Source organism: Mugil cephalus, chromosome 9 (assembly GCF_022458985.1).
Source record: "Mugil cephalus isolate CIBA_MC_2020 chromosome 9, CIBA_Mcephalus_1.1, whole genome shotgun sequence".
Lineage (NCBI taxonomy): Eukaryota > Metazoa > Chordata > Actinopteri > Mugiliformes > Mugilidae > Mugil > Mugil cephalus.
Genome location: NC_061778.1, coordinates 10,913,171 through 10,930,012, shown reverse-complemented (window position 1 = coordinate 10,930,012; position 16,842 = coordinate 10,913,171). Strand labels below are relative to the sequence as shown.

General features: G+C 43.0%; 3 protein-coding genes across 4 annotated transcripts in view; 1 reads left to right on the top strand and 2 right to left on the bottom strand.

The window, feature by feature from the left end:
• The window catches only part of schip1 (schwannomin interacting protein 1), a 195,156-nt gene extending 189,640 nt beyond the window's left edge, over positions 1 to 5,516 (bottom strand). The window contains exons 1-2 of the mRNA XM_047593814.1: positions 5,192 to 5,516; positions 4,871 to 4,964 (exon numbers count right to left, since the gene is read on the bottom strand). Coding sequence (XP_047449770.1) covers positions 4,871 to 4,964; positions 5,192 to 5,214 — 117 coding nt within the window. The 5' untranslated portion in view covers positions 5,215 to 5,516. The remainder of the gene's footprint in view (positions 1 to 4,870; positions 4,965 to 5,191) is intronic.
• Positions 5,517 to 5,711: 195 nt separating this feature from the next.
• On the top strand, positions 5,712 to 6,926 carry LOC125014041 (P2Y purinoceptor 3-like). Its single transcript, XM_047595054.1, has one exon. It carries the CDS (start codon positions 5,797 to 5,799, stop codon positions 6,787 to 6,789), a length of 993 nt encoding a protein of 330 aa, XP_047451010.1. The 5' UTR covers positions 5,712 to 5,796; the 3' UTR covers positions 6,790 to 6,926.
• A 231-nt stretch (positions 6,927 to 7,157) lies between these two features.
• Positions 7,158 to 16,842, bottom strand: mfsd1 (major facilitator superfamily domain containing 1). 2 transcript variants are annotated; one of them, XM_047595052.1, is made up of 17 exons: positions 16,600 to 16,842; positions 16,380 to 16,432; positions 15,990 to 16,102; positions 15,811 to 15,853; positions 15,633 to 15,700; positions 15,033 to 15,141; positions 14,829 to 14,931; positions 14,359 to 14,457; positions 13,990 to 14,101; positions 12,588 to 12,644; positions 12,131 to 12,287; positions 11,684 to 11,781; positions 11,472 to 11,584; positions 11,301 to 11,348; positions 11,056 to 11,122; positions 7,666 to 7,771; positions 7,158 to 7,489 (listed from the first exon to the last, which is right to left on the bottom strand). In XM_047595052.1, exons 1-17 carry the CDS (start codon positions 16,766 to 16,768, stop codon positions 7,430 to 7,432), a joined length of 1,575 nt encoding a protein of 524 aa, XP_047451008.1. In that variant the 5' UTR covers positions 16,769 to 16,842; the 3' UTR covers positions 7,158 to 7,429. The 2 variants fall into 2 exon arrangements, with proteins under 2 accessions (XP_047451008.1, XP_047451009.1); XM_047595053.1 differs by lacking the exons at positions 7,158 to 7,489; positions 7,666 to 7,771 and adding an exon at positions 7,939 to 9,448 and having other exon boundaries at positions 16,600 to 16,841.

Below are 16,842 nucleotides of genomic sequence, written 5' to 3'. Positions count from 1 at the left end.
GAATTTGGAGTAAAAATAAATGTTAAACTTATTTTAATTTGGCATTTTATTTATAAAACTGTTGATATGCTGAAGTATTCACCGATTAGGCACAACATTATGACCAACTGTCTGATATTGTGTATTGTAGGTCTGCTTTGTGCCTCTAAAACAGTTCTGACTCAACAGAGAAAGGTCATGGGCCTTCTGAGGGTGGGCCTCCTGTGGTGTCTGGCAACAGGATGTTGTCAGGGGGGATTTGAGGGGAGAGTCCTCTGGCTTGTTCTGGTGCATCCCACAGATACTTGATCTAGTGAATTTGGAGGCCAGGTCAACACCTTGTGCTGTTTTTCATGTTTTTTTTGTTTGTTTTTTTTTAGGTTTTCCTAAATCGATTTTTGTTTGTGTGTCTGCGTCAGGATGCATCCTACTGGGGATGGCTGCTGCTGGCAAGGAGTGTCATTGCCATGGTCTGGTCTAGGTGGGTGGAACAGTAAATCCACATGGATGAATGCCAAGTCCAAAAGTTTAAAAGTCACAAGATGGTCAATGTTATTTACTTCACATGCGAGTGGTCATAACGTTATGCCTGATCAATGTACATGGGAAGGCAGCAGGACTGAAATTGTATTTTAAAAAAAATATTAATTCATTATATAAATTGGTCATTATAATGATCAACTGTTTAGTTACATGACACGACTGAACATTTTACAGCCACTATATTCTGTGTGGTTACAATCAACGGTAATGCACCGGGTCTCTGGACCAGATAAAAGGCACTAAAGTTATATAAGAAATACCAAGAGGGCCACATAACTGCAGCTCATGGCAGGGGAAACGCATTCCTTGTAGCCTACAGGGCAATCTATTAAATCAATAGCTACAAACATGATTGCATAGGAACAGGGGGTATTAACACAGCCTCCTCTGCTGAGCATGTAAACAACTTAATCGCATTATTTTCAATATCAAAATAAGGGCAATCAATAAACTGAAAGGCGAGGTAAGGTGAAGGCAGGCGATAATAAGCATTACGTCGCTGAGAAATGGGAGACGGATGGAGAAGAGGAAGGAAGGGGAGGGAAAACAACGGCGTGCACAGCAGAAAGTCTGCTTTCCTTTAATTAATGAGTTATTAAAATCATAATTTCTCAGAGTCCCAGTTCTATCACAGAGATCGATGGCAGGCACAGCCGAGTGTCCACACTGAAACCCACACACACACTAGACACATTTATTCCTTTGAATGCATGAGGGACGGTGAGGCCTTCAGTGTCTCTCAGTGAGACAAAGTGGGAGCACATCAACGCACACACACACACACACCTGAGGGGTGATGTTTGTGTTGATGCGCAGACCTGCATCAAACCCCTGTTCGTCACAGGCTTCAGCTCGACTTGCCGATCGGCCCAGAGGAAGTGCCCAATCTGTGGAGCTGTACCGGCGGAGATGCTCATTAATCAGAACATCGGAAATCAATTTACATGTGCAGCGCGTGCAAGGACTAATGTGGAAGTCAACATTTACTTTTTCGCCCGATTCCCTGAGCACAAAGAAAAAAAGCGCCCCGCTGAGAGATGTTCTCATCGCTCATGTGATTACGTGATTTAAAATGTTATTTTCTCTTAGTATTACAGCCGTGAGGTGAAACACGGGGAATTGATGTGTTTGTGCAGTTTTGCTGGAAGCCTGTTAATCCTGTTTCAGACAAAGCGGTAGGTAACGAAAGCAGGAAAAGGAGGAAAGAGAGACATTCAGGTTTGGTGGCGCAGACAAAAAAATATAGAGAGTTATTGAGTAAAACTGCAGAGAGAGGAGAATTTAATAGTGATCAGATAACAATATAAAGTCTCCTATACATCTTTGCACCATAGCCAAGCTTTTGTACTTACACAGCCATCAATACCAGGCCAGAAAAGCTTCATTAAGGCAACCTATAAGGTAGAGCAACATCAAACAGGTTTGCACAGACGAACGGTTACTGTAATTCCATATCCTTTAGAAAGTACTTTGTAAAAACAAACCAATAGACTGAACTAAATGAACTTTGGATGTTTGGATCGAGTTGGAAAATGCTCGACCGTTCAGCTCTACATGCAACAACATGTCAGTCATCAGATCAGTGTGCTGACTTGGAGAAACGGATTCATCTATCCAGTGCAAACTGCGAGTGCACACCATATGAGTCGATGGTGCTGCAGTGGAAGCGAAGAGTTTGGAAGGACGGGATATGGGATGGGGGGGGTACAAAAGCATTTGAATGGGGAAGGAGCACGGTGTGCAAGATTACTTGAAAATAGGAAAGGAAAAGATATCTGAAAGAGTATGGAGAGGGCGGGGTGTGAATACGGTCATACGGGCTATCAAAATGCAAAATGGAGCAATTGGGACTATTTCCCGTGCCGATATCAACCAGTATGTGAGCTGTTCTGGTTAACATATACACACACACATATACATGCCCATCGTCGGCGAAGAAGCTTTTCTCTGTCTCTGATCAAAGACTTTATAAGCTCACCTTCTGAGACCATACCAGCCTTTCAAGACATGGCAAAGGGATGGGAAGTAAATCCCTACAAAATTTAAAAATGTGTGTGTGTGTTTGTACAGCTATCTTTCCGAGGACCAGCATGAGTTTTCATATTGAGGACATTTGCAAAAAGTGAGGACATTTTTGCTGGTCCTCACTTCTTTACAAGGCTGTTTGAGGGTTAAGACTCAGTTTTAGGGTAAAGGTTACAATTATGTTAGGGTTAAGGTTAGGGTTAGGCATTTAGTTGAGATGGTTAGGATTAGGGGCTAAGGAATACATTATACTAAACAGTGTCCTCACAAAGACAGCCATACAAAACGTGTGTGTGCATCCATGTAGGCATCTACATTTTGAAGGAGTTATGGTCCTTTTTTAATTTTATGCATTTTATTATTCTTGCAGCTCTGAAGCAGAGCTTGAACATACACACACACACACACAAACTGAGAGAGGGGGTATATTTGTTCATCGTATGCCTGCGATGGGCCAGAAGACACCTATCTGTCAGTGGCTCTTGCTCCCATGCTGGTTATTACGACTCAATCGTGGAGCATTTGAGTGAGCTAGCACAAACAGCACTCATCACAGCACCGTCCCGCTGGGGTGGGGTGGTGGGGGGCATGATAATGCACTTCTGAAATATGACACCCTTCCCTGGCACCGCACTCCCACTCTGTACATCTCTCTATATGATTACAGAACGCCGCAGCCGAGACTCACTCCCAAGGTTTTTGTTGGTGAACTGATGCTGCCCCGTCCTACAACACAGGCACACATTTATGCTACTAAATAATTTAAAAATAATTTAAAAAAAAAAAAAAGGGAGATGGCTTCATGTTCAGCAAACGAGGAGCATCGAGGGACTTTGTCCATGATACTGAGGAACGATAACCAGATTCCAGCTGCAACTGCTGCGTCAACCATTTCACCTGTGCTGTATATTTCATGCTTAACCCCATTAAACGTGACCCCTTTGGCATGCTGTTTAAATAAGCTCTCTGTAAAATGGTTAACAACACTGGTCCGTGGCTGTAAAATCCAGCTGTCCCATTGATTATGGGGTAATAGCTGGATAGATTAATGTGTTTCTCAGGGGGGTTCCCGCCTCGGCAATGAATCTGAATCACTGACGCAAACAGAGCAAGTGGCGCAGCCTCAATAACCAATAACCTGCATTTGTATCCTCATTCATATTTCACACACCAATTACTGATTAGCCTTTCACCGAGCTTCTTTATGTCCTCCTCAGCAGTCTCACATGAACCTCCTCTGACATGGCTTTTCATGGAGTTGAGCTGGAATGGTTTAAAAAAAAAAGGAAAAAGTGATAATAAAATTCAGCTGACAGGTGGGATTGGCGGAAACAGACTCGAACAAATCTGGAGTCAAAATGAGAACGTTTAGGGGAGCAAGCAATAAATAAGGGTACATGTGAGCACGTGAGGGTGTGTGAGTGTGTGTGCGCGAGATGGAGGGGGTGTTGCACCAACACAATATATTGCGGAGTAACTCGAAAGCCGTGATGGAGCAGTGCTTTCAGATCTCAGTGGCTCAATATCCCCAGCTGCCGATAATGCGCAGCACTACATCACTGGCATTAAATATTGAGGAGCCCAGTAGGCCCAGGTGAACTTGTGCACCTCACGTTCAATCAGGGACACAAAGGAAACACTTCCGTTGCGGGTGACTCAAGCAAAACTGATTTGCATCGCAGCGAAGTCAATTACACCAACTGCTCCCTTTGAAACTAAGCCCTGCTGCTTGAGTTTCAGATATCAAACTCCGTCCCTTGAGCTCAGGCGACTGACTCGTGGGCGTCCCATTCAGCCGAGCAGCTCAGCTATGTCATTCATGCTGAAAATGAAGTCATTTATAATGAAGGCTAGAATAATGAGACCTTTTCAGGTGCTGCCATGGCAAAAAATCTTCTAAGTGGCCTCAGGCAAACATTAAAAAAATAAATAAATAAATAAATAAAAGCACCAACCCAAACCAAATTGAATTTACTGCATATTGTGAGAATGATGAGAAGAAAATTGTTTTGCAATGATGTTTCAATATTATGCTGCTTGAGCTTTTCTGTTGTCTCTCCGCTATAGGGAACAGATGCCCAGATGTTGCTGTATTACAGAGAATGATAGATGTTTCTATAGTGTACAGTTTATCTCTGTCAAGTGTTTGCTATCTAGCAGAGTAACCATCAACTTGCTGCTCCAAGAATTCAGAAAGTGATTACATCATCATTAAAATGTCCCCCCAACCTAGAGAAATGGATGCTCCACGTTGTAAACCACTCACATTTTATTTTAGGCAGAACTATATGCATTTTATTAACAGTAATAGACTGTCTCTTACCTGGTTAGTGATGCACAGAGCAAGGTGTTTCCTCTCCCGAGCCGGAGCCGGACCCCCGCTGCGCAGCCTCCCTTCCTCTCCCTGGTACATGCTCCTGGAAGGACGTCGCTCAAGTTAGGACACAGAACGCGAAACATGCCATCACCTCCAAGTGTGCGAACAGCCTGTACTCTCTGCACAGCTACAGCAGACGGCAGACCGTCACGGGAGGGGGGTTTAATCAGTCGTCAGTGCGCGTCGAGGCACCCTGGCACATCCCAGATAAAAACACCACTGCCTCTAGATTTGTGGCCAAGATGAGAGCATGGATGTGGTACTAACCTGTACGCGCCGTTTCTCAGCATGACGAGCTCTCTCCCCGCAGTCAGACAGAGATGGAGTGAGCACTTTGAGTCGGGAGCAGCCGGCGAGAGACCAGACTTGGAAAATTCTCGCAGCCAATTGGATGCAGAGCGAGTGCGCGTCTTTTTTTTTCTTTTTTTCTTTTTTTTTTTAGCCCCTCCAATACAGCGCCCCCCAAGCACACGTGTTGAAGGCGGTCGGCTCTAATCGGGCATCAATTATTCTCCACGGCTTCTCTCTGGACAAGGGCAACAACATACTTCTGTATCTCAGCATGGCATCCCCGTGCTTTTGAAATGACCCGCATTGTGTTGTGTCAGGCTGTTTGCTCACTGCCTAGATATGGCGTTATGGTTTACATTTCTAATGTGTGCGCTGGGAACGCGAGGGGCGCACAACTTGAACAAACACCTGCAATTGTCCCCCCCCCCCCCCCCCCCCCTTTTTTTTTTAAATGAATCACGCGTCACCTTTACGGAGCATTTAAGTGAGCTGCAGAGGGTTTAGTCAGGACATTTGGTTGTTGGGTAATAAAGATTTAAGTTGTGTTAAGTGGCCTCACACAGCTTGAGTTGACCCCTGGAATGGAGGACTTCCACATCTGTCCAGTGACCAACTACTACAAAAGGGTGCTTCTACCGGTGTCCTACAGCCTCGTGTTTCTGCTCGGTCTGGGTTTAAACAGTGCCCTGCTGTGGCGTGTGCTCGGCCGGACGCGCCGCAGGAGCAGCACGGTGGTCTACATGACCAACCTGGCCGTGGCGGACCTCCTCTACGTGCTGTCCCTGCCTCTGCTCATCGTCGCAGACGCCATGGGTGGCATGTGGCCCTTCGGCAACATCCTCTGCAAAACAGTCCGCTTTTTCTTTTTTGTCAACCTCCACTGCAGCATGCTGTTTCTCACCTGCGTCAGCGTCCACCGTTTCCTCGGCGTGTGCTACCCCATCGCCGCCGTGCGCCTCAGGACCAAAAGACGGGCCGTCTTTGCTTCAGGGCTCGTTTGGACTCTAGCCAACGCGGAGATTCTACCCACTCTCCTGTTTGCGCACACGGGCGTGATCAACAACATGACCGTGTGCTTTGAAATGACAAACCCGGGGCAATTTCAAGTTTACTTTCCATATGGGCTGTTTTTGGCGATAGCGGGGTTTCTGGTCCCGTTCATAATTGTTGTCACCTGTTACTGCTCCATGATTAAGGCGCTCTACTGTAGGGCCGCGGACAGAATATTTAACGCCGAGACGGTGCGTGTGCGCAAAAAGTCCCTGCACACTCTCCTAATCGTGTGCCTCGTGTTCGTGGTGTGTTTCTTGCCTTATCACATCGCTCGACTCGTCTACTTGTTCGTGAGGGTCTACATGCCAGGAAACTGCAATTTTTTGAACGTGGCCATGATTTCATTTAAAGTTTGGAAACCGGTGGTCAGTTTTAACTGCTGCGCAAATCCTCTCCTCTACTTTTGGGGATCTGACCGGAACCGTCGGGAGCTCCGGACCTGGCTGTGGAAGAGGAGGACGAGAGTGGAGCCCGTCGTGAGTCTAGTGGATGAGGACAGTATGAAGAGGTCCTCAGGATAGGGAGCATCCAATTCACCAGGAGAGTTATTTTACAGGCTGCAGTGACACCGACAACAAGGACTGTAAAAAACACTCTCTAAAAGATATCTCTTATAAGTAATTTTATTAAATATAAAAAAATATTTGCCAACATTCAACAGTTCATAAAAAACAGAAGTTGTGTAACTTTTTTCACACAGTGAATTGAAACGTGTTGTAATCCTGAAGGTAAGCAAAAGTATGGAAAAGATGCTGCAAATACTGACACTGCTGAGGTCGGTCATTAAAAACTGTGGCCTAAGGTGACGATGAACATTTCAGGGAACTAGTGCCCTCTGTTGTTGGCAGAGGGTTGTGCCTCTAAAACAGCATTTAGGCTTTTTTGGCTCAAATAAAAGGCCCCTTGAACGTGAAGCAAACAGAAAATAACTGAACATCAGTCCAAAAATAAACTATAGTGGTGATAGGAATTAACTAGAAAACGCACACACCCGTAAACTCCCAGAACATTTACCTGAATGAAGGTTAAAACTATCTTTGGGTAAAAAGTGCAAACATAAGAGACACTTTGTAAGTATCCTCTTTTTTTTTTTTTTTTTTTTTTTTTAGTGCATACGTGTTTTTACAGCGTTGGGTGGAGCAGACAGTTGAATGAACGGCATCATTTCAGAACACTCCTGTGGGCAAGAGATGACAGATGGGTTGAGCAGTGGTCTGGGAGCTGAGAGCAGAGGGGACAAGACAGATTAAATTACGAGTTGTCGTAGTAGCAGCACTGCGGCTGTAAAACCATCTTTTTTTTAAAAAAAAGTGTAAAGTTCTGAGGCTGAATGAATTAATAAACAGATTCCTGTTTGAACTGCGGCACGTTTAATCACGAGCAGCGTGCGTGCATACCTGGGCGCCCAGCCTGGAGAGGTAGCGGTTGCGTAAGCCGAAAGCAGACATGGGTGCCAGCCTAGCGAGCTCACCCTGCGTCGGCTTACTTGGCCGTCTCTTAATCCTGAAGGAATAATAATAATTGAACATCTCCACAGACGACACTGACATGGACACACATTTATGCAAATATCACCAATAGGATTCATCAGCCAGTCTGCTAACAAAAGGCAGAGAATAAAACTTATCACTAAAGGTATTGGAGGAAAAAACGACAACTACTGCACACGATTACAAAAAAAATCAGGTTTAATGCATATGTCTATCAAATGGGATTTGGTTCAACCAAAACTTTTTGTTTTGCTTCACGTTTCTACAATGAGTCTTCAGTAACCTAATCATTTTTTTGCACACAGGTCAATAATACTTGATAGATGAACACAAAGACTGCACCGCTGTCGCAGAGAGCAGCACGTCCAGACTTTACCACGTGGTCGTCATTTAAATGTGCAATGAACAGCATTTAAAGTTTATGCTACTGACAATTGTCATACATCTGCTGAATGTGTCGTTTAGAATATAACTAGGACTCATTTGCCCAACTGAGGTAGTGAATGTTACTCATCCACAGTGTGCGACCCTGATGCCAACACAGGGAGACGAATCTCTTCCCACATGACTGGAATGGTGAGAGTTAAGCAGAACACGTTAGTATTTTGCGGAATCAGGGGTAGTGCTTACAAGACGTTACGTACCTGAGCTTGATAATCGCACAAAAATCCATCTACAAAACATCTGATTCTTCAAACGGTCATGATGACGACCGTTTATAAAAAGCCGACACTGTGCATGTCATTACAAAGGCATTCAATAGTGCGCTTTTCTTATTTTTCTCATCTTTACAGCAATGCACCACTTGACGTCGTGACACAAAATGAACGTTTATGAACCAAATCAGCAAAAGAGCAGATAAAGAAGTAAAATAACTGAGCAGTTATGATTTAAACGATAAAGAGCAACGCTCTTTTTGAGATTATCCACCATGAAAGGTCAATGGTGCATATGATTAAAACTGAACAAGAAGCCTGGAGAGGCTAGTAAGGAAGATTTTGGTTAGCAATTACTGTTAATGCTAACAAATGATATGTACATAAACGAGCTGCTGTGGGGTCAGCAATAAAATCATTGCCAGTAGTTAGTTAAAACAATTTGTGAAAATTAAACAAATGATAAAAAAATAACTATAAAAATGGCCACAAAGTCAGCCAAGTATCCTATAAAATAAATGAATTAAGAAAATAATTCCTTATCATAAGTGGCAATAGCAAGAAGTAAACCTCAAAGACGTGTCAAAAAAAAAAAAGATAGGCACCTTCTTGATGAACAAAAGTCTGATGAATCTTAACAGATTTTAAAACACACAAGCATCCTATCAAGTATTCAAACTTCCCTCATGTGAAAGTTTGCCACACACACACACACGCGCACGGTGTGTGAGTGGTGAGTGGATACAGGTAGAAGTCAGTATGAGATGTCAGAGAGTAAACGTTGAGTCCAAACTTGGCCTTGTGAGTGTCTTGATAGGATGCAATCAGTTGTTTTGTTTTTTTTTTCTTTGTACAAGGGTTATGCAACAGCCAGACAGTCAGTTGTGTTGTGAAGAACCACAGATGAGATCACTGAGCGGAGTCAGAAGCGCAGTCCTGCCCCATGGCAGCAGATTAAAAGCTCTGGGGTGGACAGTGCAGCCTGCTGGCTCTGCAGCCCAGGACCATGTGTGTTCGCTCATCACCATCATCATCTGGAAAATATCAATTACAGCCAGAAAATATTAGTCAGGGTGCGCACATAAGCAAATTACAGATTAGAGAGAGCGTTAGTGGCATCAGACCCAAAAAAAAAAATCTACAGTCCATCAGGCTGTGGATATTTTTCATGACTGTGGTGTAACATGTGCTTTGTGTGTGTCTTAAAACTTTCTATATTCGCTGCCGTCTCCATGTCAGCACACTGTGGTCAATCTCATTCGCAAGAATGAGAACGGAAAGCGATCAAAGTTCATTATGCACCCCCCCAACACACATATACAATTTGACCACGATAAAGACTAGATGCACAAAACGCAGAGAAACTGCATATGGTGGGTTACCACTACTTCTGAGAAAGAAGCTTGCACATATGCTCAGCTTGTGGATGACTGTGTTCAATGGTATATCTAATGTCTTGGACTTTTTTATTTTTTTGCCACCCCCACCTGGAGGATTAACCGTTTTAACATCCCGTTGATGCTTTGACTCTTATAGTAGCATGCAACCAAGAAGACAGTAGAAAATAACTTGTTATCCCTTTTGTTGCTGTAATATTGAGATTAAAGGTTCCCTGATGATTTATGTTTGTTTAATTTTTTTTTTTTTTTTAACCACACAGCTGCAGTTTTAACAGGGGTTCCTGGAATATTTATACAGACTGTACATATACACAGCAACGTGGTCAGCTAATGCACGAAACCATTTCCCCGTCATCATGTATTCAACCAGTTCAGCAAACCTCAGAGATGCAGTTTCTCAAACACTAAACCAGATTGACCATATTTTCTAGGGGGAAATTTCTGTAACTCACTCAACTGAAGTGCAAGCCTGAATGTCAAGAAAAAGATACGTGAAACGCAGCACAGAGCTTGGTTTCACTCGCAGGCTCTCCAAAGAGCGGGCTACGCTTTATTAATGTGTGTTTTTGTGATAAGAAACGGAAAATGCTCGGTGATGCGGGAGCTGATCAGCGCTGTTATTAACTGCTCGCAAATGTAGTTGATGAGCGCCTGATTGTTTGAAGACAAATATTTGCCAACCTTGGGCTTCAACAAGTGGCATCCTGCTCTAATCCCCCGTTGCAGGTTTGTCATAGACACTTGTAAATACTGCTGGGGCCAAAGAAGATCTTAGTGATTGAAATGTTACACAGCAATCCTACAATAAAATACAATGGAAGTGCAGCGGTAAGCAGACCATGCCTCGAGTTCCTCCGTGGAACTCTTGGTTCCCATTTCTTTGGATTCATTTCTTTAATTTTTAAAATTTGCTTACATGTGATAAACATTTGTAATTGTCAATTGCCACCTTATTACCAGCAGCGCCACGAGCAAGTGGCTTAAACAATTATTTATTAAAGTTAATAGTATTTTAGCTTCAGTAGATTTGCATTAAACTGACTGCAGCAGGTTCAGATAAAGACGCATGCAGAATCAATTACTTTAAGTGCTCCGAGTAAGATCTGAGCCTTTCGATCCCTATCTGTGCTGTCTGTGCTGCTTATGAGTGAGTTGTTAAATGTGTCTTATATGTTTAGATCTTTGTCTAATTACTGGATAAGTGGATGGAAAAGCAGCGATGGAGAGCCAAAGGTACTCACTCTGCGTCTGAAGAGCCTTCTTTCTGTTTTGCGTGTCGGGCTCCAGCTGACTGGTTCAAATATCCTCCTGGAGAGCAAGAAGATGGAGAGATTAAGGCGTAAGTGTGTTGAAGAGTGGCAGAGGAAAGTGAGGAGATGTCATGTGTGAAAAGGGGGAATGAAATAGCCAAGGCAGGAAAAAGAATCAGAGACTGTAAGGCGAAGGAGAGGAGCGAACCAGCAGGAGAGTTCAAGGTTTCTCTTACCTCTGAGATAATCCACAAAGTAAAGCATTACCACTGCTATCAGTGCAACTGGAAGAAAGGAGAAGGAAAAATCAATGTGCGAAAATTACTGACAGTGTCAGTCAAACACTTTGAAAGACTAAAACCTTATTTCACACGTGAAAACACATAAAAAAAATAAAAAATACTGACTGCAAATGCAGGCACAGAAGAACACTTCCAAAACCAGGTACCCTCTGGAATCTAGGATGGCTCCTGCTGCTATGGCAATAAGAGCAAGACCCAGGTTCTGGATGGACTGCATGCTGTCAACAACAAGGCAAAAGGCCCACATGAGTAAAATGGAAAAAAAATAATAATTAGCTGTAGGTGGACTGTCTAATCATGTAGAAAAGGGTACGTACAAGCCATAGGCCGTCCCTAGCTGATGCTCAGGCACCACGAAGGCCACCATAGGCCACAGTGCACACGCCAGTAAGGAGTAAGAGACGCCAAGCAGAGACTGGAAAACAAGCAAGGACACACGTGTTCTCATATTACTTTACATGTTTATACCATTACATAAAGGTTAGCTAGTTACTTTTGTCATCTGTCTACAGTAGCATGCTGGTTAACATTAGTCTAAAGGACTATTATTTGATGATACCATCCTCTGTCCTTGTAGACATGTTTACCTTTTTTTGGCGACTGTGAAACTAGACGTATATATATCCATATTTTCACGTACTAAATACCTTTTTGTTTATGTCAGTCGCTAATTAATCTGTGAGCGGCGCAGGAGGTTTACGGGCTGATTCGTAAACAACCTCTGTATCGAGTAAGGTCGCAGTGTTGCCAGGGGGGGACATTACCATGGCGATCCAGGGGTTCCAGAAGGTGAAAGCCAGCATCATGTGAGCGGCGAGTGTTGCTACCACGGCAGTTATCACCCAAACCACATTCCTGCCCGTCTTGTCCACCATAAAGCCAAGAACTGGAGATGCGGGGGCCGAGATGATGTAAACAATACTGGGAAAGAAAGAGAGCGGAGTGAAAGGCTGATGCTAACAGGATATGTGATAAATATTCATACAAGGAAGGAAAAAAATTAAAAAAAATATAGAAAATTCTGATAAACAAGATGATTAAAATGTGATTTCTGTTATTTAATCTTACAGGACACATTAGATTCGAATGCAGTGTTTTACTATGTCTAGAGTTTCAGGTGATACAGTATTTCTCACTATTAAAAACTGATCACCTGAAATATGACACCCTCTGAGTAGGAAAGCTCGGCTTCAATGGGCCGTTACGTGTGACCTGAGTTACCTGTTGACAGCTCTGGCCTCAGCAGGGGAGAAGCCAAATTTTTCAATGAAGAACACCCTGAAAATGCAAAGAAAGAAAAACACAATTTAGAGAACTGCTTTGCCTTCAGAGCTGATACGGATGTGACAACAAAGGGAGCAGAAAGCAAAATTGCTCTAGCAAAAGATAACTCTCATCTTCCACACATTGTTTTCTGTCTCCATTTGCATGGCAGCTATTTGCTCTCCAAGCACTGACCCACCATGGAAAACCTATGGCAGTTGCTAAGTAATTTAGGAGTGCCATTTCAGTGGAGGAAATTAGGACTGTGATAGCTGCGGTTGGTTCCTTTCAGCACAAATCAATTTGTCTGCGCCTCCTCTCTTTGTGGTTTGAAGACGACACAACATTGCGGGGTTGCACATTCTCAGATCCAAGCATTGCACCGCTTCGATGGAGGATATCTATTTAATTCACACCATATGACTGAACCAGAATAGCACATTGTCAAGCATGTTACTTCAAATCCGTCTTCACTCAAGGTTAAGTGACAGTCGAGATATACGTACCAAACACAAAACGTGATATGCCGGTACTGCTTTTCAACGATTAAAGAATAAACCCCATATGGTTCAATTGTACAAGTGATTACAGCGTGTGTCACTTTACCCTGATGGAATAATGTTCTACCTTAGGAAGAATTGAGCCTTTTCTGCTGGTAATAATGCAGTTGAAAATCACCACAGGTGCATTCTGTGATCTGCGTTATCTGTTCGCAACCACGTTGCAATGGGTGACAGCTTTCATACATTCATTTATTTTGAGTCAACTCCATAAGGTCATAAACTAAAGCTCACTAAAGCTCCAAATACAGATTATTCCGCAGCTTTAAATATTCCCAAAATAATAAACAAATATACACTAAATAAAATTTGCAATTGGCTACGGTGCACGGCTGTTGTTGGAGGTTATTCTGCACTTTGCAACTGTCCCAGGAACAGTCTTCAAGGAGTTAAGGTCCTTGAAACTTTGTTATACAAGTTTCCACCTAAGTCTACAGACCCATCAGGATTAGCTAATTTAGGAAAGTGGCGCAAAAAGGTCACTTTATCCGATTATACTCCACTCCAGTCCAGTAGGTGGCACTAATTCAGAAGACTATACAACAACAATAACGTCATATAAAAGGAGTAGGCGTCAGTTGTTTGTGATTTACTTAATTTTGGGGTAAAATATATCCCCCAGACTTGAGTTAGATCGTAACAATGAGTACCTCCAAATGTTCCTAGTCCCTGGGATGACACAATGTTCTAATGATATCACTTGACATATGTAATATAAAAGACAAGTAAAGACCACCACAAGACAGTTTGTGTTTGTATGTGTGACAGAAAGAGAGCGAGAGCAGGGATGTAATACTCACTGTCCCAGTCCAATAAAGGGGAAAATGGCGACATAGTAGCCCACACAAATGATGAAGATGAGCCACAGGGTCAAAGGAAAATCTTTCACATCCGTCAGCTTGATCACCTCACCTAATATGCATGATTAAAACACATGCACATGTTAGTTTGAGACCACTGTTTGTTTGTTAAATATCAAAAAGGAAAAACAATGTTTCCTCTGCTTTCTAAGGCGACATTTCTACAACTCATTGAACTGCAAGTCTGAATGTCAATCTTTAGTTAACAAAAACAAAATGTGGCCTTACACTTTCAGCAGTTATTGACTGGCACAGGTCAAAGAGGAAAGACACAAGACTGAATGGAGACGTTATCTCACGATAGATTACCTGTTCCCCCTTGTTCCTTGTGGAGGATCCTCTCAGCTCTTCTGTCAAAGAACGCCAACACCAAGGCGCAGATTAGAGAAAACAGGCAGGTTACGGCAGCTGAGGAAAGAAAACGTCAATTTGAAATGGTGAGAGTTTAAACCCAGTTGCCTTGAGATTACTCACCGAAATGAACTCGTGTCGGATTAAAGTTTAACTAACAGACTGTAAAAAACAGTAAAATACTGCAAGATATATAAAAGTGGAAGCCATTTTATATTTCTAAGTTGGTAGGAAAAGTGGTAATACTTTTAGTTCTCTCTGTCTCCGCTGGGCATGTTACCTGAGAACATTAGTTACAGAGAAGGGATCTGGTATCTGAAGCACAGACAGAGACGGGCGAGGCAATGTAACCAGAGTCTCTGAGCTTATCACTTTCCAATTTGAGTGAAGCCAAGGATTTAATCAGTGTATGTGTATGTTATATTTACCTATCATGAGTGATGTGCCCAGTGCAGTGTGCCCAACAGAACCAAGACCATCTGCAACTCTGCTATACACCCAGCCCATGATGTTCATGTTCACTGTGCTGCCCTTGAGAGGAGTGGAGAGCAGGGCAAAGGATTAAATTCACTGCACCAATCACATGTATGTAATTTCGAAACACGCGTAACTTCATGTTGTACTGTCCTTACCAGTCGCGCCATGCTCAGCTGAAGACCAAACACCAGATTCAGCTCCTTGCCTTTGAACCAATTAACTGCGTATGTGTTTTGGGCCACAGCCAAGGACTCTCCTCCAATACTGCCCGAAAGAAAGAAAAAAATGGGTAAGATGTAAGTTATAGTGTGTAACTTGAGCCCTGGATTTTAATGTCCTTATAAGGTTGACCAAATAATGGCACGCTGGCCTAAGTTTTGGTGCATTTGATCCAGATTTTTGTATATTTTGGTGGAAAAGTTCCCGTTTGTAATAAAAATGCACAATGTGTTTGTCATAAATAACCAATCATGGGACAGAAGTTAAGACTGTAAATTAAATCTCACGAGTTTGGCTCCATTTTGTGGTTATCACAGAAACAAGTCAAGCAAGTTTCTGATGGGTTTTAACCACAGAGTTCTCCTATTTAAACGTCAACTTCCCACTAGTCCCTCAGAACTGAAGAAGCTATTCGGAAGAGAGGCGAAACGTCTTCAAGAAATTCTATAAGTCCAATTGCCTTTTTGATTATCACAGACAATCATGTGAAAACTCTACACATATTTATTAGGTAAAAATGTTTAGAATTATTTTACCCAAAAACAAAACGTCCAGCTTCCATCAGCCAGAAACGATTCACTAACGCTCCAGTAGCAAATATCACCTGCGTAGAGTTGGGAAAGTTAAAACACCAGACTGACGGAACCAACAAGACAACGAATAGCAAATGTTAATTTTGATATTACATCGTTTAAAATTTTAAAATGAATGTACCTGTCCTACACAGACAAAGAGGGAAAAGATGATGGTTCCCACCCTAAAAAGAAATCAGCGGTGAATGACACGAATACTTAAAATCTGCGCATCTCTTTTTTATTAAGGTGACACAGCATGCACACACACACACACACAACTCAACATGAAATCAAAGTGAGTGGTTTGCGTTTTTGTACCTGATGCCAAAGACCCTGTCAAGTAGGAATCCCCCAAAGAAGCAGAGCACCACATTGGGCCAGGAGTACCAGGCGTACAGCTGCATGAACTTTGCAGTGTTCAGGTTCAGATCCTGGCGGAGTGAAGGAGGAGGGGGAGGGGGGGGGGCATGATAAGGTCTGGCTCTTGTGGTTGTTCGCTTCAGTTATTTCGGTTTCAACTTTCAACAGTATTGTGCACGCGCGCGCGTGTGAACAAAATCATCTGACTGTAACATTTACCAGGAGGTTGATTTGACTGTTAAAAACCTAATGGGTAGTGGCATCTCAGCCTGGGACAGATGTGAAATATTGCATTTGTAACACAATGCCTCGTGTGTGGGGGTTTTGTATTTAGAGGGAATAAATTACCTGGATGACTTGAGTTTGAAGTGCAGCTGGATTGTCATAACAGAAGTAGCTCCCTGTAACACAAAAGCTACGTTAACAGTCTACAAACATAAAGAAGCTACCTTTATACTAACAACTTCAGACAGTAAAAGCTTTTAGTTATTTATTTAACCAAATGTGAGCTGTTTAACTTAATCCGAATAAACAGCAATCACAAGTCGGGATGCCTGTGGCTGCTCACCGAATCCCAGGAAACACATGAAAACCAGGACGACCACTCGGTGCAGGAGGTGGCTCGGGTCGCATATGGCGGACATGGGTTTGTCGGGTCCTCTCGTCGCCTGCCTGCCGGTGAACGACCCCTCATGTTCGTCCCCCAACAGGCTCTGCCGCTCCTCAAAGTCGGCCATGTTCGTTTGTTTGGGAGCTGCTCGGTGAAACTTCTTGACGGCAAACAGGAAGAAGTAGCCGACAGATCATATGA